The sequence below is a fragment of the Genypterus blacodes genome, unplaced genomic scaffold, assembly GCF_046128005.1.
Source record: "Genypterus blacodes isolate CSIRO-AG114 ecotype Tasmania unplaced genomic scaffold, CSIRO-AGI_Gbla_v1 ptg000107l_1, whole genome shotgun sequence".
Taxonomy (NCBI): Eukaryota; Metazoa; Chordata; class Actinopteri; order Ophidiiformes; family Ophidiidae; genus Genypterus; species Genypterus blacodes.
In genome coordinates, this window is record NW_027466911.1 from 644618 (window position 1) to 666485 (window position 21868).

General features: G+C 46.9%; 4 protein-coding genes across 4 annotated transcripts; 1 reads left to right on the forward strand and 3 right to left on the reverse strand.

Annotated features, from left to right (window-relative positions):
* Positions 1-15: 15 nt before the first annotated feature.
* LOC143008786 (discoidin, CUB and LCCL domain-containing protein 1) lies at positions 16-8550 on the forward strand. The gene is made up of 15 exons (XM_076160694.1): positions 16-206; positions 2467-2688; positions 3073-3210; positions 4289-4340; positions 4436-4508; positions 4590-4723; positions 4877-4914; positions 5094-5258; positions 5392-5504; positions 5621-5795; positions 6047-6136; positions 6326-6419; positions 6563-6600; positions 6696-6806; positions 7995-8550. Exons 1-15 carry the CDS (start codon positions 101-103, stop codon positions 8435-8437), a joined length of 1992 nt encoding a protein of 663 aa, XP_076016809.1. The 5' UTR covers positions 16-100; the 3' UTR covers positions 8438-8550.
* A 209-nt stretch (positions 8551-8759) lies between these two features.
* Positions 8760-12888, reverse strand: LOC143008787 (uncharacterized). The gene is made up of 3 exons (XM_076160696.1): positions 12703-12888; positions 12262-12511; positions 8760-11797 (listed from the first exon to the last, which is right to left on the reverse strand). Exons 1-3 carry the CDS (start codon positions 12727-12729, stop codon positions 10212-10214), a joined length of 1863 nt encoding a protein of 620 aa, XP_076016811.1. The 5' UTR covers positions 12730-12888; the 3' UTR covers positions 8760-10211.
* A 269-nt stretch (positions 12889-13157) lies between these two features.
* Positions 13158-17057, reverse strand: LOC143008897 (uncharacterized). The gene is made up of 4 exons (XM_076160863.1): positions 16698-17057; positions 16078-16612; positions 14871-15823; positions 13158-14515 (listed from the first exon to the last, which is right to left on the reverse strand). The coding sequence occupies exons 2-4, from the start codon at positions 16601-16603 to the stop codon at positions 13784-13786; spliced, it is 2211 nt and encodes a 736-aa protein (XP_076016978.1). The 5' UTR covers positions 16604-16612; positions 16698-17057; the 3' UTR covers positions 13158-13783.
* Positions 17058-17737: 680 nt separating this feature from the next.
* znf576.2 (zinc finger protein 576, tandem duplicate 2) lies at positions 17738-21454 on the reverse strand. The gene is made up of 5 exons (XM_076160861.1): positions 21354-21454; positions 20489-20663; positions 20287-20402; positions 19724-19867; positions 17738-19625 (listed from the first exon to the last, which is right to left on the reverse strand). Exons 2-5 carry the CDS (start codon positions 20613-20615, stop codon positions 18699-18701), a joined length of 1314 nt encoding a protein of 437 aa, XP_076016976.1. The 5' UTR covers positions 20616-20663; positions 21354-21454; the 3' UTR covers positions 17738-18698.
* Between the last annotated feature and the right edge of the window lie 414 nt (positions 21455-21868).

A 21868-nucleotide genomic window follows, 5' to 3' on the forward strand; every position in this document is an offset into this window, starting at 1 on the left:
AGTAAACATCCAGTTCGGAGCGATAAGTTTTTACAGAAGCGAGCGACCTCCAGTACTCGGAGTTGCACCTTACTTTTCCGCTCAGGGCTCCTTGGAAATCATGTTGGGAAAATGTGGACACGGCGGCGATGCTGTGAGATCCTTGATCCTTCCCGCAGTCTGGATCACAGTTTGTGCCTGCGCTCTGGGTGTCCGCGGCCAGGACGGTAAGATGGTTTACGCTTTAGCTTGAAGGCAAATATCTCGAAGTGAGGCTTTATATCTAACGTTGTAGAAGCAGTTTACACTTCTTAACATGTCTTTATTGAAATGTGTTACTGCCCAAAGGCAATGGCAGTTATACACCAACCTATGTGTTATATTACATAGTTAATACTTAATATATAACTCATTCAGTTTAGATAGGTGAAGGTCTGTATTCTATCATGAAAAGCAGCTCTGCTATGTGCAACAGTCATATTACTTATATTTACAGACTGATACACCAGTCTACTTTATGTGTAGTGTTAAGTATTTACTACCAAAATCCTGCATTTGAAACTGCAGTGTGTGCAAAGGTGGAGCATGTGATGTCATGGCAGCATTCTTCACATACTCCTGACTTGTCTGTGTTTACCTGCTGAGCCATCAGCTCATCAGCTCACCTTTCCACAGCTCGTCTCACCCAGCAGCCTAATGATTATTTTCACCTATGCATTGTATGATGTCAAACTTAATGGTTAAGTACATAACACGCCTTCAAATAGCTTGTCTTGTCAACAGAAGAACAGCTAAAAACAACATAAAAGTAGACATTTTTCAAAGATAAGGGGATATAAGTAGGAGCCGTTGGAACAGAAAATATCTGGTCTTTATACTTGATAAACAAAGAAAATGATTAATATAATGTTAAAGTCACTCTTTACTTTCCTGTCAACTGACTAATCGACTAATTCTTTCGACACTCTCAAGTCCATACTGTGTTGACACTGAGTATGAGTCACAGTGACCATACAGGCACACAGACCGATGCAACAGCCGTTTGTTCCATCAGACTCTGACTGCAACAGTCAGACATACCACAGATCTGTTTTGAAGGAAGATGATTAAGTCGGAGGTCAATTACTTATTCTGAATCACTTTGTACGAGCCGGTAAATAAGCAAAGGGCTTTGGTGGGGCCAGAGAACGGGGGAAACGTTTCAGCCTTGAGGGGGTGTGTTGTAACATGGTGAATGACACTCAGCACGAGAAGGCACGGTAGTGACAGGTAGTACAGGTGAACATCCCGCCTGCTAGTGTGGACCTGTAAGGACCTGCCAGCAAAGCCTCCAATGGAAAACAATGGAGCCGAGGTGCTTGGGATTGACAGTCTGCTATCTTCTTGCCGGACTCCAGTGAGATTCAGTAATGTAGCTTAATCTTCCGAAGCGTCCGGGACAAACAGTCTGACCGGCACGCAGTCTGGAGGTGGAAGGGATCAGTGAGCAGGGGAAGATTACCGCCCACCCACAACTTCCCCGGCAATAACAGGAATGCTGCCTTTGTGGCCTCTCACCGGAAGGTGACAGATCCATGCTCTGTTGCCCGCGGTTACAGTGTGTCGCTGTGGCATTTCCAGGGAGTCCTGGGGGACTCGAGGAGGGGCAACAACAGCCAAAAGTTTATGGTATTTGCAGTTGGAGAGTGTCGGGGCTGTATGGAAGCGGCTGGTGTGATTCAGGATGTGTGACCCTGTGTGAGTGCAGGTTATCCTCTCCCTGTCCACATTCCCATATATGGAGAACAAGCACCGGGGGCCAAGTGGAGGTTTCGTTGGTCACTCAGCTTTTGACCATTCTTGGAACTGATCAGGGTTTGACTCTCCGTCTGTTTTGCACTTCCTCCCCCGCAGCACTTTACCTCTGTGACCACTGTGGGAATTGACTCATTCATCTGCTGTGACCCACAGGGATGTTTCAGGGTCTGTGGCTAAATATTTATGCTTTTGTGTTCCAGTCACTGGTTATGGTAGTTAGTCACTGCAACCACATATCAGAGGAAGCGAGGATGGAACATGAGAAGTAAACCAGATTCAGAACAGACAGACTGTGCAGACAGGCTGTACGGTAGAACACGACAGATTGTGTATTTAATCTAAATGATTACCTGAAGGGACCTTTGTAACATCTCCATAGCAGCCACCGGAGTTGTGTCATCTCACAGTTATGATCTGAAGAGTAGAAACATGTCCGGCTCTGCTGTGCATGTTGAGAACAGGCCTTGCTTTGTTACTCATCCTCTCTGACAGGAAGCATGAAGAAAGACCAGAACACTTCATTATATTACTGTTAAATCTGCTGCTCAGGCCATTCACGCTTTCCTCACACCTGCGCTCCAAATGAAACACAAACATTCCCACAAAATTGCAAGACCATGAAATGTGAATAACTATGATCTACTACTATCTACCGACTCACTGACTTCACTGTGCTTGTGTTGTTTCCAGGTAATGGCTGTGGTCACACGCTGCTGGGCGCAGAGTCGGGCACTCTGGCCACTCAGAACTATCCGGGCACCTACCCGAGTCACGCCTGGTGCACGTGGAGGCTCCGTGTGCCAGAGGGACGGACCCTGCGTCTCCTCTTTGGAGACATTGACATAGAGACGAGTCCGGAATGCAGCAACGGCTCGCTCATGATCACAGCCAGCGACGGCGCATCTTCCCTGGGTAAGAGTTGGATACCTGGACTCTCATCGCCTCTCTACCCCCCCACGTGCTTTCTGACGCCATTACACAGAGAATGCCATTCTGTAGACATCAGACAATCAACAGACACACACACGTTCCCAACCAGGTGTATGAAGTCATGTCTGGAGGGCATAAATGTTCTCAAAGTGAGCCGAGAGATTCTAGAGGAATATTCAGCTACGCTGATGATAGTGTTTATTATCGGAATTCCAAAGCGTCTGGCTCATTATTTTTATCTCTCTCTCCTTCCTCTTCCAAGCATATTCTCTCACACAGTAGCTGGTTTGGGGTTGCCAGGTCTGGTTGTGATCCTCCACTGAATTCATGCAGGTCCCTGTATGTCTCTCTGTGTGGGTTTGTCAGGTCCTGTGTGCGGGAAGCTCGAGGCGTCTTTGAGAAACGTCACATTTACCAGCAACGAAGTGACTGTGGCCTTCAGCTCAGGGTCGCATCGCTCCGGACGAGGCTTCCTACTGTCCTACACCACAGACCTGAACCCGGGTACGTCCACGCTGATGTGTAACTGCTATTTGTAAAGCGCTTAAGTGCCAGTTATGATGAGTATGTTTGGTGTTTATCTCCACTGTCTGTTCTGTTCTGTTCAGCAGGAATACGTCCATAAACACTCATTACTGTATTACGTCAAACTGTAGCTGGACGTCTAGAGCGTTTACTCATTTATGTAGTTACACTGAGATGTGTTCAACACTGGCCAGCGTGTATGTGTAGGGGGGGGAGTGAGTGAGTGTGTGTGTGCTTGCATGAGTCACTCCTTATTGGCATGCATCCTCCGTCCCTATCTTTGCTCTGGGTGTTTGCTCAGAGAGGCTGAATGGATCGAGGCCTCACGCTTCAGCCTGCAGCTCTGAGCGCCTGATCGCTCTGTTCTGGTTCGCTCCACCTCTTCCTCCTTCCCAACATCAACTGCCTGTTGACTATGGCTTCGTGTGAACCCAGGTGCTTTTGCTTTCTCGCCCTTTACCAATGGAATGGTAAAGGTTGTGATTTTGTCAGAATGGTTGGAGTTCAGTGGTGTGACGAGTCCTTTGTGACCAATCAGATCCAGTCATAGCCGCTGCATGGAAACTGTCAGATTTCTTCCAGTTGTTGTACCTTCTGTGTGTGTATCGTCTCAGTAATAAGCAGACTTGAGCGCTGAGCTATATTTAGAACTAATTTCCCCTTTTCTGTCTGTGCCTGTTGTACAGTACATGGTGTCTCTTAGCTTCCTGTTTTTCCGCAGAGTTGTTTATGAAATCTGGCGATGTCTGGAGACGGCCTAGGTTCAGACTTACAAATCGCTCTCTGTTAGTGGCGGTCATACGAGGAACATTCGCCGTACTCGTGAACTGTGACAAACTGGCAGAAACAAAGGGCTCAGTCATATCAACAGTGTTGTGCACTTGTCCCCCAATATAGTACACTCAGGGCCGGGCCTGTGTGTGTGTTTGTGAGTGTGAGTGAATGGGGAGAGTCTGTGTTAGTGTGTTATCTAATCCTGGGTCTGATTCCACGTGTACAAAAGTTGATATAAGGTCTCAGAAATGCTTATAGTGACTCGTTGTTTCGTCCATTGCAGATCTGGTTTCCTGTTTACATCGAGGATCTCATTTTACGTTGCAGCAGTTCAGGTAAGTGTCAGATCACTGCTATGGAGTCAGTCTGAGTTAGAACAGTGAAGGACCCTCTGTGAGTGTCATTGTGTGGCTCCTCTGCTGCTCCTCAGCGCGTTCTGCCCGGCTGGATGTAAGGACGTGGCAGGAGACGTCTGGGGGAACTCTGAACAGGGCTACAGAGATGTAAGTACATCACCTCCCAGTCACGCTAAATCAATTCTGAAGTGAGGTAGAAACACCTAACATGTCTCTACGTGACCACAGACGTCGGTGCTGTGCAAGGCAGCGATCCACGCCGGGGCAGCGTCGGACAGTCTTGGAGGCCGCGTCACCGTGAGCCGCGGTAGAAGCCTGACGCTCTACGAATCCACCTTCGCCAACGGAATCCTGTCCAAGATGTGAGTTTGCTGTCACTTTGTTCTAAATTTGCAAAATCAGAGACAGACTCAGTGCCACCGTGAAGATTTCCCATAAAGTGAGCTCGGAATCAATGTAATGAAAGCTGGTGAAGATTCAGTTAGGAGCACTGACCTTCCCTCCTCTGTTTACAGGGGGTCGCTATCCGAAAAGAAGCTGCTCTTCAGTCGAGGTACGAGTAACACAGACACACTGCAGGTTTATAAGAGGACGTTACTGGTGTTTTGGTGTTCTTGCAATTGGTCTATTCCAACAAACTATTCCCATGAAAACATTCCCAAGTGAAAGCTGTGAAGAGCCACACGACCTCACCTCAAACAGCCCGTCGTTTCCTTTTGTCCCCCCGAGCAGAATGCAACAACGTCCTTGTCGTCTCTGGTGTCAATGCCTCGTCCTTCTCCGGGGAAAAGGACAGAAACGGAGACTCTGCTGATGAGTTCCTGCACTGGGAAACAGAAAGGAACGATCCCAATCCCTGGCTGGAGTTGGAGCTGAGTGACAGAAGAACAATCACAGGTAAAGAAGGAAACAAAATCAAATGGAATCTGAATGTTGTGTCAAAATATCACATGAAAATCAATGTGTACTGTACTGTACTGTACTTGTGTAAATGTTTCATCTGGCTAAACTGGATGTTCTCTGTTCTCAGGAATAATAACAATGGGATCAAATGAGTTCTATGCAGAAAGCTACATTCTTCATTTCAGCAAGGACAGAAAGAACTGGAAGCTTTACAAAGATCCGCTCAGCAGAGAGAAGAAGGTGGGAGTCTCATTGTGTTCACAGATGTTCTGTTGATTGTTCTGAGCTGATAGTGAGTCCACGTGACTCTGCAGCGACTCTGTGAATGAGTAACCGCCTCTTTTAATGGTTCCCAGGTGTTTGCGGCCCATTCTGACGGCCACCTCCGGGTTCTCAACAGCCTGTCTCCTCCCGCCGTGGCTCGGTTTGTGCGGCTGCAGCCACTCAGCTGGCACGGCAGGGCTGCAGCCCGGGTCAAAGTCCTGGGCTGTGCCGTCGCCAAGGTCACCCCGCGGTCTCGCCAGGCTGGAGGTGAGCAGTAGCCTCAAGTCACAGTTCAGCATTGCGAATTTAAATCACTATTCCTGGTTGGTAATATCCTAAAGCACTTTTTCGACCTGCATCCTCTCTTAATGTTTTACAGAAATGTAGCTTTTTTTTTATAAATCGCGCTGTAAACCTTAGAATGTATTAACTTCGGCTAAATGCAGGCCGGGTAAAGTCCTTCCCGTTTCTTTCCATCCCTGCTGTTATGAATTCTTACTCTGCTATTGTTCCAACAGAAACTCCCTCCATCAAGGTTGATTTTGGTACTTCACCCCCCACTTCCAACCCCACAGAGAGCGCAGTGGTGGTAAAGGAAACGAGACCCGGTACGTCTTTGTGTCGCAATCATCATCCTCTACATCACATGTGTACAAATGCAATGAATACCTTATTTAAACAACTTTGTGTTTTCATCCTTTGTCACATTTACCAGTGTTTACATTGCAATAAACTGCATTCCTCCCTCACAGCTAAAGGATGATTGACTCACTCACTTCCTCTTTGTGGCCCTGCAGGCTCCAGCCAGGCGGTGATGGTGGCGGTGGGCGTGGTCCTGGGCCTCATCATGTGCATCAGCTGTCTGATGGCTGGAGTCTGGTGGAAACGAAGGTATTCCATCTATAGAGTTGCAGATCTCTCTCTCTTCTTGTCCCGTTGTAAAGATGGTCTCTACATAATGATGATAATGATGAGTACGGCTGTCATGGTAACAAACGTGTTTCATTCATGGATTATTCTCATTCTCCATATAGGAAAAAAGATTTGCAGATGAAGTGCTCCTTACCTCCAAGTAAGTCCATTGCTATCAAGTTGGTTTGTGTTTTTCTCAGTAATTTGGACTCTCATGTGACGTGCGTGTGTGTGTGTGTGTGTGTCTCTCTCTAGTCGCCTGTCAGAGTTTCCCGGGAAAGAGCATACCCTGCACACACTCGGAGCTCATCTCCTACCCTCTGGAGCGGAGCGTGCACGACGCTCTACCTAACCCCCCTCTCAACGGTCAGTCTTTATGTGAGCACACTGCAGGGGTCCGTTTGTTTGTCTGCCCTCAGTTTACAAAGTTCATCTGATGAATCATGTTTCTGGGATGATGGGGAGGAAATCGTGTTGTGCTCAACTGCTAAATATGTCCAGACATTAAAGCCTCATAATGAAACTCATCGCCCTGAGCTTCATCACCCAGCTGTGATGTCAGGATACAGGATGTAGTATCCTTGTATAGTTAACAATCATAATGGACAGATTCTCATAATCCACAAAATCAATAACCTAACTAACTGTCAGGGTGATGCTGCTGCCATCAGTGTATGAATGTGAGGTCTTTGCCTACCTATATTGAACGCACTTATTGGAAGTCGCTTTGGATAAAAGCATCTGCTAAATGACAGTAATGTTATGTAATGTAAAGAGGAAAGCTATCTAAGTACAGTAAACAAGTACAGTCCCTGGGGCACCAAACACTGTGGAAAGATTCGTCTCTTGATGCAACACAGTGCCAAGTTTCATTTTGAGTTCAGATGACAAAATCATCTCACAGTCTGAGCTTCCTCCAGTCTCTCCCTCTTTAACAGCCTGTTAGAGCGGCAATGGAGCTCATGTCAGGCCTGACTCTCTCTCTCTCTCTCTCTCCATGGGTTGTCCATTCTTCCCCTTGGCTCAGCCCATCACCCAGTCACAGTATAAACATTCCTTTCTTTGCTCCACAGAGCGTCTCTGAAAGAGACCCTTTAATTGGACCTCGATAAAGGCCACTCAGCTTTGCTCCCCACCCAGCCCCCGTCTCTGCCTCCCCCACATCCCCTCCCCCAGTGAGGGGGCCCTTCACTGTGGCAAACAGGACAGAGGGTCAATGGCAAGACAATTAAAGCCCTCACTAAAGCCTGTCTAATTAAAATAGCTCTGGCTCTCAGGGTCCCTGTGGGTGCTCAGGCAGGGTCTGAGACAACCCCCCCCCCCAGCCACCTACCCTGTCAGCCCACATCCCTGTGATTAAAGGACACTGTGTTAGTGGCCGGGCAGTTTATCAGTGGTGGTATGAGAGTGTTGTTAAGTATAAAAGATGAAGTTACAGACGTTACAACAACATGGATATTAGTAAAGGTGTCTTAAAAGATCGAAATGATGAGTGGATCATTAAGACATTACTGATTCTGAGTGGTTTCTCATTGACATCTTACATCTTTCCAGACTATGCTGAGCCTGGTGTTGCAGCAATTGGACAGAAGGTGGGATCGACGTTTAGGCCCGGATCAAATGAAGGCTACACAGCCCCCTTCACCTTCAACCATTATGACACCCCTGGAAACCTGCCAGAGTACGCCGAGCCCCTTCCCCCAGAGCCCGAGTACGCCACCCCATTCAGTGACCAGGCCTTAGAATCTAACCTAGCAGGCGCAGCAGGGGGCGCTCACGGCCACACACATCGACTTCCTATGCAAGCACCCATCACTGCCACCAGGACAGCACTGCGTCACGCACGGTATGACTGCCCCTCACACAGGGTACTATCCAATGGCTACTGCACCCCCGCCCTACATGCCCATGGGCCGCGACCAGCCAGTGTGGTCTATGCTGAGCCCAAGTCCTGTGACGCTTTACTACAGAAGCACACGTATGAGGAGCCTTTGTGAACACAGGAAGCAAGGACACACAGAGAGGAAAGACTCTTGGTTGCATGTTTGGACCAGTGTGACACTTGATCTAGGATCTAAACTGGGCACTAATCTGGGACAGAGTCGTCCAAATTGTACTAATGCTGATGGACTAACCCTCCATTGAGTAACGAGTCATTAAGACCTCTGCACATGAAAGGGTCCATGGCACAGAAAGATACAAGGGCCATATGGACATTATTATGGAATATTTCCCTCCAGGTCTTGCTTTGATTTACTCTATGATGCATAAAAAAAAAAGCAGATCTGGGCACAAAGACACTGTTTTTTTGGTCAAATGTCTTTTATTTGCAGGATGCACTTTGGAAAAATGCAAATACAACAACATGTGCTTCAGTCTAACAGGTTAACATGATCAATTGGACTGAATATACAGAATGTCATGTTACTTCTTTTCATAATATGAAAGTGATAAATTCACACTGTATTCCAACGTGTTACTGTATGTAAAAACAAAGGCCGGTACACTGTAACAAAGTGAATGATGCTGCTATTTTATATTTACTGTATGTAACCACTAGGTGGTTCTGTTGAGCTTTGAACATTTCAGTCCCACTGCAGTTGTAACTTCTGTTTACAACGTTTGTCTGTATCTACAAACTACTGTTTTATCATAAAGAAGCATTAATTAATAATTTAATAATTTAAATGCCTCTAATCTATAATGTAAACCTCATCTTGTTTACTTCTGTGTCTGTGTCAATTTAAATATAAATTCCGACACATCTCACCAGCTGATGTGGTTGATGCCACATTTTATATTAGTGTTTGTGGTTGTGAGATGAGCACTGAGGTTGTGGCCTTTATACCTCCACACACACCATCAGCACAACACCAGCCACAGCCACAACCCCCCAAAACCAACTGGACCCTTCCAAACTACTGATAAACAACAGTGACATCACCATGTGCGTCCGTTTGTGAGTTATAAAGGTAAAGGGCCAATTTTTAAATAAATGATCTTAGATGACTGCAGTGATCTTTCACTAACAATAGACGTATAATGTAAAATTCATCTACACACGTTGCCAATCTAAAAATCAGCCAGACATTAGTTTAAATAATTAATAAAGTACTTATTAGGCTTCTAAAACATTTCCCCCCCCACACACATCTAAGAAACACTAAAAGAGTAACAGTCAACCCTACTTCCATTTGAACTTTTTCCATTCCAACCTGAATGAGAAACACAGTGTTGTCATGTGCTGTATATCTGGAAATAAGATTTTCCTTGACCCAAATTGTCCGTAAATACCTTTGGAGCTTAACAGTTTACCATTGAGTGAAATGCAACCTGTTGCCCTGCAAAATAAGGCACAATAAAACAAGGTTCAACAAAAAGTTATACTTTTGGAAGTTGGCCTGGGGTGAGATTTTCCTTGGCAAGGCATTCCAGGTTATCCTCAGGTGGACTCAAAGCCTGCAGCAGTGATCAATCAAACTGCAGCAGTGATCAATCAAACTGACTCCCACATACCTCAGTGACAAACAAGTCACACCTAAATGCTGATTAAGATGCAAAATAACATTTCTTTGATTATGCACATGAGCTACACAGACTCATTGAAATCCTTGAAGGTGCCTCAGATTTGATTTGTATTCACATCAAGATTCCTGTGCACTCAACAGCTTAAAAAGTGCTTCATCCTTAGTGTCAAGACTTAATGTACACATGTAAAGGAAAACATTCCACACACACGCTTTCAGGGCTACACACGTCTTCCCGACAACCTCAATTCACCTTTCCGATCCCAATGTCCTCCTGCACTCTCTCACTGGTGCTCATGTCTTTCCTCTGTCTGTCCTCCTGCATGTCCTCCTCTCTCCCCTCAGATGTGCAGTAGTGCACGAGGCTCTGGTGTCTGTTCCTGGACGGGGCGTCCTTAAACCGCAGGCCACAGTCTTCACATGCATACAGCAGCTGTTCTATGTGGCTGCTGCCTGGGTTTGGCCCCTCAGACTGAGACTTGGGTCTGCCAAGGAAAAGGGGTCCAGGATGAGCTTCAACCCTTGCAGTGGATTCTCTGGAACTTGCTGTGTTACGTGAGCTCCCTTCTGGGCTGTTGGGTGTATTTAGTCCAATGCTGGCAGAAGGGACACTCCTGGGACGCCCTATAGTCACTGCTGGTCCCCGATAAACACTCCCCGCTCCTGCGCCGTGCTCAGGAGCCAGGCCATGGACCGTGCGGTAGTGGAAGCGAATCCCAGAGCGGTTGGAGAAGCCTTTCCCACAGAGAGTACAGAGAAAGGGCCTCTCTCCTGTGTGGATGCGAGTATGAATCTTCAGAGCTCCAGACTGGGTGAAGCATTTTCCACACTGGCTGCAACGGTAGGGCTTCTCTCCTGTGTGAGTCCTCTGGTGGGCACGGACCCCTGCCAGATGGGGAAACCCTCTGCCACAGAAACCGCAGGAATAAGGTCTTTCCCCTGTGTGAATCCGCCTGTGGATCTTCAGAGCCCCCGACTGGCTGAAGCTCTTCCCACAGTCGGAGCAGGTGTACGGCCGGGCGCCTGTGTGCACATTGAGGTGGATGCGTAGGTTGCTGTGAGAGTTGAAGGCCCGGCCACACTCTGTGCAGATGAAGCCGGATGGTTTGTGTGCGTGCTCGGAGCGCTGGTGCTGCAGCAGCTGTGAAGGTCGCGAGAAGGAGGCAGAGCAATGCATACATGGGTGCAGCGACAACAGGGCTGCCGCCGCCGTCCTGCCATGGTCTTCCTGCTGCTGAGTGTGTGTTTGGCTGTGCTGGTGGTGGCAGACGTGAGAACATGCATGAACAGAACGCTGGCAGGACAGGCAAGGAAACGCACCAGGCAGCTGAGGACAGGGTACACATGAGGTCAAAGGGCAGTGGTGGTGATGGAAGTGATGATGGGCGTGGGTGTGAGAAAATGGGGCGTCTGAATCTTCTTGGCGGCTCAGGATCTGGGCACAGGTCTGGAGGCCACGATTGCAGCACATACAGGAAAACATGGAAAGCTGGGACAGGGAGCCTGGGGACGCTCTGGATAGAGGACTTTCCGAGCTGTGGTCTGAAGCTAGTCCAGGACTGTGACCCCCCCTGTCTTCATCCTGTCTTTGGCGCTGGCTGGATGGCCTAGAGTCTAAGTGCGATGCAGTGCTGCTGCTGGGTTCTGAGGCGTTTGCTCCTGAGAAGCACATGTTCAGGCTCATCTGAGCAGCACCGCTGGGGTCTTTGAGGTGGTGTGATCCATCAGGGCCCAGCAGCGAGGACAAAGGTCGCCTGGGTTTTAAAGTCTCAAAGGACAGAGCAGAGCCGGAGTAAGGGCAGCCGGGGCACGAGCAGGCGTGATGCACATCTGTGTGTGGAGGGAAAATGGACACACTAATGCCACTGGAGCCTTAATCTTTTTTTAATGTCGGGTCCTCATCCTGATAACCATACCCACCTACATAAGGACACATGATTCCAGACTGTAAAGAACAAGGTTACCTTTGGAGATAATCACCTATCATCACAGAGAAACAATAGTAATGTCTGAGAATTCACTTTTTTAAAGACCAAGTGACTGAAAATGATGCAAGTTTCCACTTGTTATATTAGAACAGGTTTACGTTATTTAATTTTTGAAAAGATTCACATAATTGTATAATTTATTTATGTGTTTACTTTCAAGTTTTAACATGCTTGGTTTATTGTTAGGTCAGTCAAACTTCTGTCAAAAAAATAAAATGAAATAATAAAATTTAAATAAAAATGTGCTCTGGGTTAAAAGAACGTGGAGACTTCATGCTTGAAAACAGAGCCGCTCTGGCCGCTCACCTCCCCGTGTGTCTCTGGCCGCTCCCCGCCCCGGTGCGCTCTGCCCGGGCTCAGTCTGCCGGCCGGTCTCGGGCTGCGCTTTGTGCCGCGGTGGTCGTGCACCTTTGTGCCCCGGAGCCTCACCTGCGGCTGCGCCCCACGCAGCCTGCACCACATCCGGCTGCTCCTTCAGGCTCTGACCGCTGGAGGCGTTTCCGACTGTGATGAGGTCACCGATGAGCTGATGCACATCCATCCAGGAGCAGTGACCCTGCGGGCACATTCACACAGCATGAGACTGATGAGAGCCGCACACACGCGCACAATCAGACACACACACACCGGTCGGTTTGCTCAGGCAATAGCCGCAGGCGCCGCGTTACATTGCGCTTTATTTTACTACTACAACTACACTGACTGAGTAAATGATGTCGAACCAAACACATGGACTCGCCTACTTACAGTGTCGCCGCTGTTGTCTTGGTCCATCAATTAAACCGCTCTGCGTGCAAACAGGACATCCGGTTATCGACGGGTCTAAATTGGAATGAAAACAAAGACAGAAGATAAAAACGGCACATACGGTTCGTTGGGTTATTGCATGTTTACTGTGGTCGCTCCTGTAAAAACAAGTCGACACCAGGCGGAGATGTGTTTCCGGGTTCGTTGTCATGTGATCAGGCTGTAGTCTTTTTTAGTCCAAGCTGAGCACCTGGTTCTTCTAGCAATTAAAAATAACATAGAAATCAGTTCCAAAAGACAAAAATATCTTCTATACACTTACTGTTTCCATGGTAACTGCACTCATCAATTGAACACAACGTCGAAAATACTGGAATACACACACATATACACATATACACACAAACACACGCACACACAAATAAGTGAAGGAAAGGAGATTGTTTCATTCAGCATCAAGGACACTCTTTTATTTGAGTCCTATAGTAAAACACCCAAATATACCAGCAAAGTGTTTTAAGTAAAGTGAATCATGAAAGCAACAGAATGTCCTTATTAACCAGTTCAATCAATTGCAAACATAAATACCTAACAAACTCTAACAAAGTGTCGATGCCCAGAATTGCACAAACGTTCAAGTGTTCACCCAGTGATAACTTTAAAGTCAACACACAGAGAGTTTCCACACACACATGTTCTATTGCATAGGTTTAATTACTATTACAGAAGCAGACACCCTGTAGCCCGAACATGTCACTGAACACACCTTCAACCAATGAAAAGGTTATAAAGTCAAACTGTCTCTCTGTGACAGTTTCAGTTCAAACTGTGACTGAAATGTTTGGAATGCTTCGGAAAACATTACAGATTAATTACAGAATTCAAACCCTTTACTTTCCCAACACACAATCAACACAAAGAACGTATTTACACGAGAGACATGATTGAAAACTAGATATGACTATTTTACAGTAATATGCACACGCTACTCATGAGTAGAATAGCCGTACTGTTTCTGCTACATGTTGGATTTGTGTGTGCAGCAAAACCATGGAATGTGACCACAGCTTGAGCCTCCTGTTCATCTTCCCTGAGCTCTGTCCTCCTCCATCTTGATCGGTTTGTCCTGGTAGGAGCTGGACGGCCATGAATGACCCTCAGAACAAGGAGACTGAGGTTCTTTCTTAATATCCATCTCCACCCCGGAGGATATCGGACCAACACTCAGATTGGAGAGAACAGGGGGATCTGATTTCACTCGTTTCACCTCAGTATTCGTATCTCCTGCTCTTTTCTCGCTGCTGTGCGTTACGTGTCTCTTGACGCCGTGAGTCTCTACCGAGATCTGCAATTCCTCCGGCTCACTTTTAATAGGAAGATGAGGAAGGCTGCTCTGGACATCTGTGGACCTGTTAGACAAATCCAGAGGTGAAGTGTGATCTGGACCCTGCGTACTGGACCCAGCTTGCAAGCCATTCCCATTCATCCCGTGTTTTTCACTGGAAACAGGAGGGGGAGCCACTTGAGGCTGGACCTGAGAATCTGGATGTGGTGCTGCCTGAGGGAATGACAGGCCGTTGGCAAGAGCAGAACCAGCGGTGACAAAGAGGACCAGACTGACCCCAGGAGGTGGCTGCTTCTGTAGGGTAAGCTTCCACATGCCCTCTCCTGAACCCGAGCCGGACTCAGGGGGCACACCTTTAGCAACAAGTCCCGGACTTGCAGAGGCCTCCACTTGTGCAGCAGGTTTGTCAGTGGGCACAATGGCTTCTGGTTTCCGTACTTTTGAAGGCTTTTGTTTCTTCGGTGCGCTCTGAAAAGGAAAACATTTGGATGAGCAAATGATTTGATTTGATTTGTGCCTGATCTGCTCCCCCCTGTCCTGCCACATAACAACCATGCAAGTCTAAAGGAAGCTGACCACACTTACAAGGTCAACTTGGAAATCTCTGCCAGCTCAATAACAAATGAGCTCAACTTTTACGACTGCAACTTAAGACTCCCGAACCTCCATATGTGCTTGTGTTGTATTCAAATCTCGTAGCTATGTCGCTTTGAATAGAAGCATCATCCAGGTGACTAAATGTAAATGCCAATGTTAAGTCTCATGCTACTCAGGCTTAGTGGAATAATCCTCCTGTAAGACTCAGCCGTCACCCTGAACTCACCACAGGCGGGCGGGTGGTCCCACAGGTCTTCAGGTGACTGTCGTAGCTCTGCTGGTGAGGGAACCCCAGGCCGCAGCGCTGACACAGACAGGGCGACTGGCCGGCATGTCCGCCCATGTGGGACATTAACAACAAGGCGGACCGGAACCCCTTTCCGCACTCAGCACATTTCAGCACTCTCTGGTGCGCCCCCGCGTGTTTCTTGAACTCCTCTGTGGTGTCGAAGCACTTGCCACACTCCAAACACCGGATCTCATCTTTCTTGGACTCCTGCTGGCCCCAGCAGCCTGTGTCCTTTTTGTGCTGCTGGAAGTCCTCCTGACTGAGGAACTCTCTGAGACAAGCCACGCAGTGAATGCGCTGAGGTTCACACTTGTGTTGGCGGTACAGCTTTGCCAGGCGGAAGTGGCAGCGGCACCGCACGCAGGTGTAAGGTAGCAAACCGAGATGGGAGAAGCTGTGTTTGAGGAGAGCGTTTATCTTGGAAAAGGTCATTGTACAGTCTGTGCATTGGAAGACACGATTGCATATTTTGCTGCGGTGCCTTGCCAGAGACTTAGGAGAGGAGAAATTGCGTCCACAGAGTTCACATATAATGTCGGCCACACTCTTGTGGAACTGCACGTGGTTCTCACAAGCCGCCAGAGACGTAAAAACAAGCTTGCACAGGTCACACTCGTAAAAGGTGTCCTCAAAGTGGGTGGAGGACTGGTGGAGCTTCAAGTCTTCCTCTGTCAGAAAGCGCCTCAGACAGACGCGGCACATGAGCTGGTCCACTTTGGTCTGAGCGTGCTTGCGTAGGTGGAGGCGGTAGTTGTACATCTGGCAGAAGCGCTTGCCACATTCAGCGCAGCAGTGCGGTCGAGCGCCCGTGTGCAGGTTCATGTGCTCCTGGAGCTTAAAGCTGGAGGACAGATGGAGGCCACAGACGCTGCAGTGATGGTCACCACACTCTGCAGAGACAAAGAAGGTGTTTCTCATGGAGTATATGCTCATCAAACCTCTTTTATCAGAGTATATTTGGTTATCAGACAAAAAACAACCATATTTGTATCGTCATATCACATTTACTGATCATAAACTGTGAAATTTCCATCATTGGCCCTAAAATAGTCTTACGTGAAAGCAAATGTTGACCTTTACATTGTATTTCAAAGATGAAGTAGAGCAAAACATGCTTATGAGCTTCAACAGAAACAGATCCTACCATCCTCTTCCTCCTGAACATCTTCATCATCATCCCCCTCCTCTTCTTCTTCCTCATACCCAACTGAAACATCGCTGTCCTCTGAGTCGTCATCCACCTCCAGCGTACCCTCTGGCGAGTCCTCCTTCACCTGCTGTCCATCGTCCGCACCCTCATCCTGTTGGTCAGTCGACTGAGGAGGCACCACTGCCTCTTCTTCCTCACCACCAGCTGTGGCCACATCTCCAACAGCCTCCTTGTCATCATCTTCTACGCTTTGTGCGGCTTGTACAGGGTCACAGGGAGACGACACAGAGACCACAGGTGTTTGCTGGACATGTGCGGCCTGTTTGGTGGCATCGACCTGTGGAACTTCAGCGTTGGTCTGCTGGCGTTTTAGCAGCAGCTTCTCTTTGTGTTTCTTTGAAAGTGAAGCGTGGGAGCGACGAGGTGACAGCGGGTCAGCAGACGATGTCCCCTGAGGCTGCAGGATGTCAGGGAATCCCAACTCTGTCAGCTGGATGTCAATGGTGTATTCTATAGACATGGCTGCAGACTAAAGAAACCGTTATGAGTCAATGTGTGAGGACCCCACCCAAACATAAATCATAAATGGAGCAGGATAATCCAAGTCAGTTTACCTGTCACATCAATGGAAGGTTAATAAGTCACCTCGCAGCACCTTCGGCTCAGGTTAAGTTGCCCGGCGAAGCTCCTCGACTGACCCGAAACACTGATTACAGGCAGCGGGGTGGTTTTCCCAGGAAGTGCTTCTGCGGGTTAGCTCGCTCACCTGCGGGCCAAGTGATGCTGCTACACCTGGAGCCTAAACGGAGAGCCGGGTTCAAGCTTCGCTCCTCCGTGTTAGCGTCTCCTGCCGCAGAGAGGTGGAGTTGGGATTTATGGAAGAATATCATTCGGTGACAAGTTAGGAGAGTGGAGCGGCTGTGAGGAGTCTTTTTGTTACGGGACGACAAACTCTCTTGCAACACATCCGTGAAGAGTAGAGAGGAATAAACGAAAACAAAGGAAGTACAGAGCGAGAACAAAAAGACCGTCTGGGCACTCGAGCGCACCAAGTGTCCTGGAGAAGTACTACAGGCCAAAGTTTAACTGCTTCCCAATCATGGTGGTCATGAAATGTTCTTAACTAAGGAAACAAACCACACTAGGGAAAGACTGACAGCAGACTGAATGCAGAAATATAGCGACATGAGTGCATTCACCAAGATCTCTGCTCTTCCACTCAAGTTCCTCTACAAACACACCCTTTAATGTTAAAAATAATAGGTCTTAGGTGTAAAGCGTCACAGACAGCACCATGCCGTAAAACCAATAGCACAACATTATGGGGAGATGAGTGTTTTTTGCATAAAATACAACCACCATAGGAGCACCCTGTTGTAAACACATCATACTAGAGCTTCTGAACCTGGGCACACCCTGCATGGACCTCAAACCTGATGAAGTGTACAAGCAACTCTCATCTATCACCAGTTTCTTACCTTTTAAAGACATTGTTAAATTCTGATGCAATATGTATCAGATGAATCAGTCTTACCTCATCAATGCATGTCTAATCCAGAGAATACAAGTCATAACCATGAGATCCATATTTCTTGGTGTCTTACGGTTTCCTTGTGAGCGGGTAGAAGCAGAGAACACAGACAGAATGCAGATGTTTCTACAGCAGCCTCCCTCGGTAGCTTTTATTACCATGTTGCAGTGTTCAGACATGAATCAGTGGGGAGAGAAACACTCCAGTCAATGAATAACACTTGATGTACACAGTTCCTTACAGGACTCGCTGACTTTACACAGCCATGTGTTGGATTCAGGAAATGCCTTGAAAGTCTTGACAAATTATTCTAATGAGTGAAAAAATAAAGTAGTAAATTTTTACCACAAGAGAAATTGTGATTTTTAGTGGATAATTTCTGTCCACCTGCCAAAAACACCAGTGACTCTGAAGCATTTGGCCAAAATAATTAATCAAATGAGATGCAATCTTAATATTGTATTCAATGCAACTTAATTTAGAAAGTAACATCAAAATATTAAGTGTAAAAAATACACATATGAACCAGAAGCTGTACATAACTTTTCTTTTGACAATAGTCTAAACATTCATAGTATTTCTACTAGGCATCTATTTTTCTTCCAAATACTTACTTGCCAAATATGTTTTGGAAAAAAAACAAGAAAAAATAAATTGAAGAAAAAAAACAACTTTACCAGTAAATGAGATTAAGAACTGAAGACAAAGTATTAATATCACACGCAAGTCACACTTAAAAAACAAATCATTTAAAAAGAAGTTAATGGAAACAGGTTTTTTTTTTACAATAGATAGCGTATTGTGACAAAATGAGTGTAACAACAGTTGTTAAGTCCTGGAGATGTGTCCTTGTGTCCAAAATTTCAACATTTCATAACCAAATTCACCATTATGTGAAGTTAAGAACCACAACTTAAAATCCAATCTGTCTTGCTAAAATGTCATGACCTCAACACCATTCTGAGACTTATCTGGAAACACAATCTTGAGCATCAGCGCTCCGACGTTAAAAGAAAAAAAAAAAAAAAAAAAAAAGACTAAAATCTTCAATACCCATAAACTTTGTTATGTGGCCACGCGTCAATTATCTCTCTGAGCCCGGGTTTGCGGGCTTCTCCTCCGGGTGGCTCTTCTGGTGAGCTTTCAGGATGCGCTCCCGGCCGAAGCTCTTGCCGCAGGTCGGGCAGATGAAGCGGCCGGCAGCGTGGGCCCTCGTCATGTGGGCCTCCAGCTGCTCGGGCCGGGCGAAGCTCTCTTCACAGTCGTTGCAGGGGTGGGCTTTCCGAGGGGCGTGCTTCTCCTTCTTGTGGGCGCGGAGCTGACCCAGGCCCAGGAAGGTGAGCTCGCAGTCAGGACAGGCGTGCTGGCGGGGTGCAACGGCAGAAGCTTTAGGTTTTTTCTCCTTGCCGGTGGCTTCGCCATCATCTGTGGGGCTCTTCTTCTCTTCTGTTGTCGGTTTTGTTGCCTGCTTTGCTGCTGTTGCTGCTGCTGCTGCTGTTGTTGCTGCTACTGCTGCTGCTGCTGCTGCTGCTGCTGCTGCTGCTGCTGCTGCTTTTGGAGGGCGTCCACGCTTTGCTCCGCCTGCTTTCCCCTTCTCCTCAACAGGGGCTTCTGCTGGTTCGGATGCAGCGACAGCCTTCACGACTTCCTCGGGCGCCTCCGCCTCTTCCTTCTTTTTCCGCTTTCCTTTTTTCTCAGCGCCGGCAGGATCTTCTGTTTTAGATGGTCGTCCACGTTTCTTCACAGGTGAGGCGTTGCCGTTGCACTGCTGACCTTCTGGGTATTTCTCTTGGTGTACTATCAATTCTGACTCTGTTTCAAAGCCCTGACTGCACTTCTTACAGCGATGGGTCTTTGTAAGGTCCTCTGGCTGCTCTGCAGGTTCCCCTTCTGGGCGCGGATGCTGAGTCAGGCGGTGAGTACGGAGCAGTGCAACACTACGGAAGGTTTCATTGCAATCTTTACACACAAACTGTCTCTCTGGACACACCTGTCTTCTATGGGACGTGAGCTGAGAGAAACGGAAATAACCGGAGCCGCAAAAAGGTTAGTGTCATTTAAAAACATGCTCAAAGGGTAGAAAATTAGAGACAAATCCATTTCACTCACTTCTGAGAACATCTTAAAGCTCTCCTTGCAGTGGACACATTTGAAGGGTTTGTCGTCCTTGCTGTGCGTTGGCTGGTGCAGTGTCAGTTCCTCCGACGAGGGAAACGAGCGATCGCACACGTAGCAGGTAAACAAAGTGTTTCCCTGTGAAGAAATTAAAAGACCAACATAATCTCAGTATATTTACAAGCACAGCATACTCCATGTAGCAAAGTTGTCTTTACTGTGATTAAAGGCACAAAATGTAATCAAGCTGTACACATGGATGGACTCAATAGTAACCCCAGTATGAGCTAAGGAAAGGCACAGATGTTTTAAAGTCTTGAGATTGATTTTGCATAATACATCATAATATATCCTCTGAAACTTAGAACTTAAAAAAATGGTTTGTCTTAATTGCTGTTAATTGCAGTTTTAAAGAGCAGGTAAACACACTAACAGGGCCAGGGAAGGAGAAGATGGACAGTCCAGCATCGGGCTCATACAAATCATTAACAGTTGAATGTTTACCACATACAGTATCAAGAAAAATGCATATTACATCAATACATTTTTAACCAGACCTGCTGGAGCTGCTGCTTGTATTCCTCCCTGTGGCTCTTCTTCATATGCCTCTCCTTGGCTTTGGCACTGCAGAACGTGATGAAGCACTGGAAACACTGCAGGTTTTCATGCTGGTCTGCAGCAACAGGAGAGTGGAGAGAGGGAGGTCAGTGTTTGGGTTTGTGTTACCAAACAAAGCAGTGGCTGCATCAGCACACTTACAGGGCTGAATGGAGGGTGCAGGAGGACCGTTCCGTGCGATGGGCTTCTCAGGTGGAACCTGTGGAGGTGGATCTGGCAGAGCCCGTCCCATCACTATCTCCTCTATGTTCAGAATGTTCGAGTCCATCCTGGGACTGGTTGATCTCAGCAGGTAGCTGCAATACTTATGATGTATCTGGGGTTTTTTTAAAAAGGAAGCACATTACACGACACATTACACGACACAAGCTTCTTCTTCATCTTCTGTTTTGGAAAGTGACTATTTAACATCTGGACATTCAGTTTAGTTCATGATTCCAGAAGAACTGATAAAACAACCGATCGGATTGGCGCCACAGATAACCGCATAGCACAGTCATCGTTGCTAAATAGGCCCAGTATCTGTACACATAAACAAACAATCGTCTGGAATAATGTTAAACTCTTTTCCCGGTTCCCCCCTCGGGAATCTGGCAAGTTTCAACTCGGCTACCGCTGCGTATTAGGCCGCTAGCTCACCTGTTAGCTCCATGTATCACACAAGACAACCGGGCTACACTTTACAAATAAGAACGAGCCCACTGGTTCATCCGGTAATTAATCCGGAGCGGTTTACGAATATATAAACATAACTCATTAATCTGTGTGCTCGGCAAAGTGAACGTAAAGTAACGCTACCCGCTACCGAGCAGGCTAAAGGAGCTAGCAGCTAACGGCTAGCTACAGTGGCTCACACGGCTGCCATTCAAACAAACCCAGAGTTTCCCTGCTTCTCCCAAGTTTTAACTCACTGTTTGCCGCTCGCACGTACACACGGATCCGCATAACGCGCATCAATATCGGCCTACAGTGCAAACACACGCGTGAAAACATAGAATTCAGTTACCTCCAAGCGTCTTTTGAACGCAGTTTGAGTTGACCCCACAGAGAAGTAAAACACATAGATCGTACACTTCCTGGTGCATGATGGTACTCGTACATCTAAGATGGCCGCCGTCCACTTTCCCGAGTCTTGTTTGATACATGTTTGCAAGGCGCGCTGTTGACAAAGAGCGGGACCAAATTTATCAATTTGATATTGTAATGTCATTAATTATTAAACACGTATTTAGTGTTCAAATATTTTAGGGACAGTCTACTACACAAAGTGCTTCATATTTGTCGTTTTTGTTATTGAATGGGGAAATTAGTGTTTCTGTGATTTCAATTCACCAACAGGAATTAATTGTATTTATTTAAAGTTATGCAATTATGAACTCTGGAATAATTTGTTGACATCCTTATTTTTTTGGTGTGTTTCCACACCAGATATGGAACCCAAATTTCACATGTTCACACTTTGACATTACTGAGTGACTGGAAAATACTACTTACCGATATTAGAAGAAACTGATGCTAATA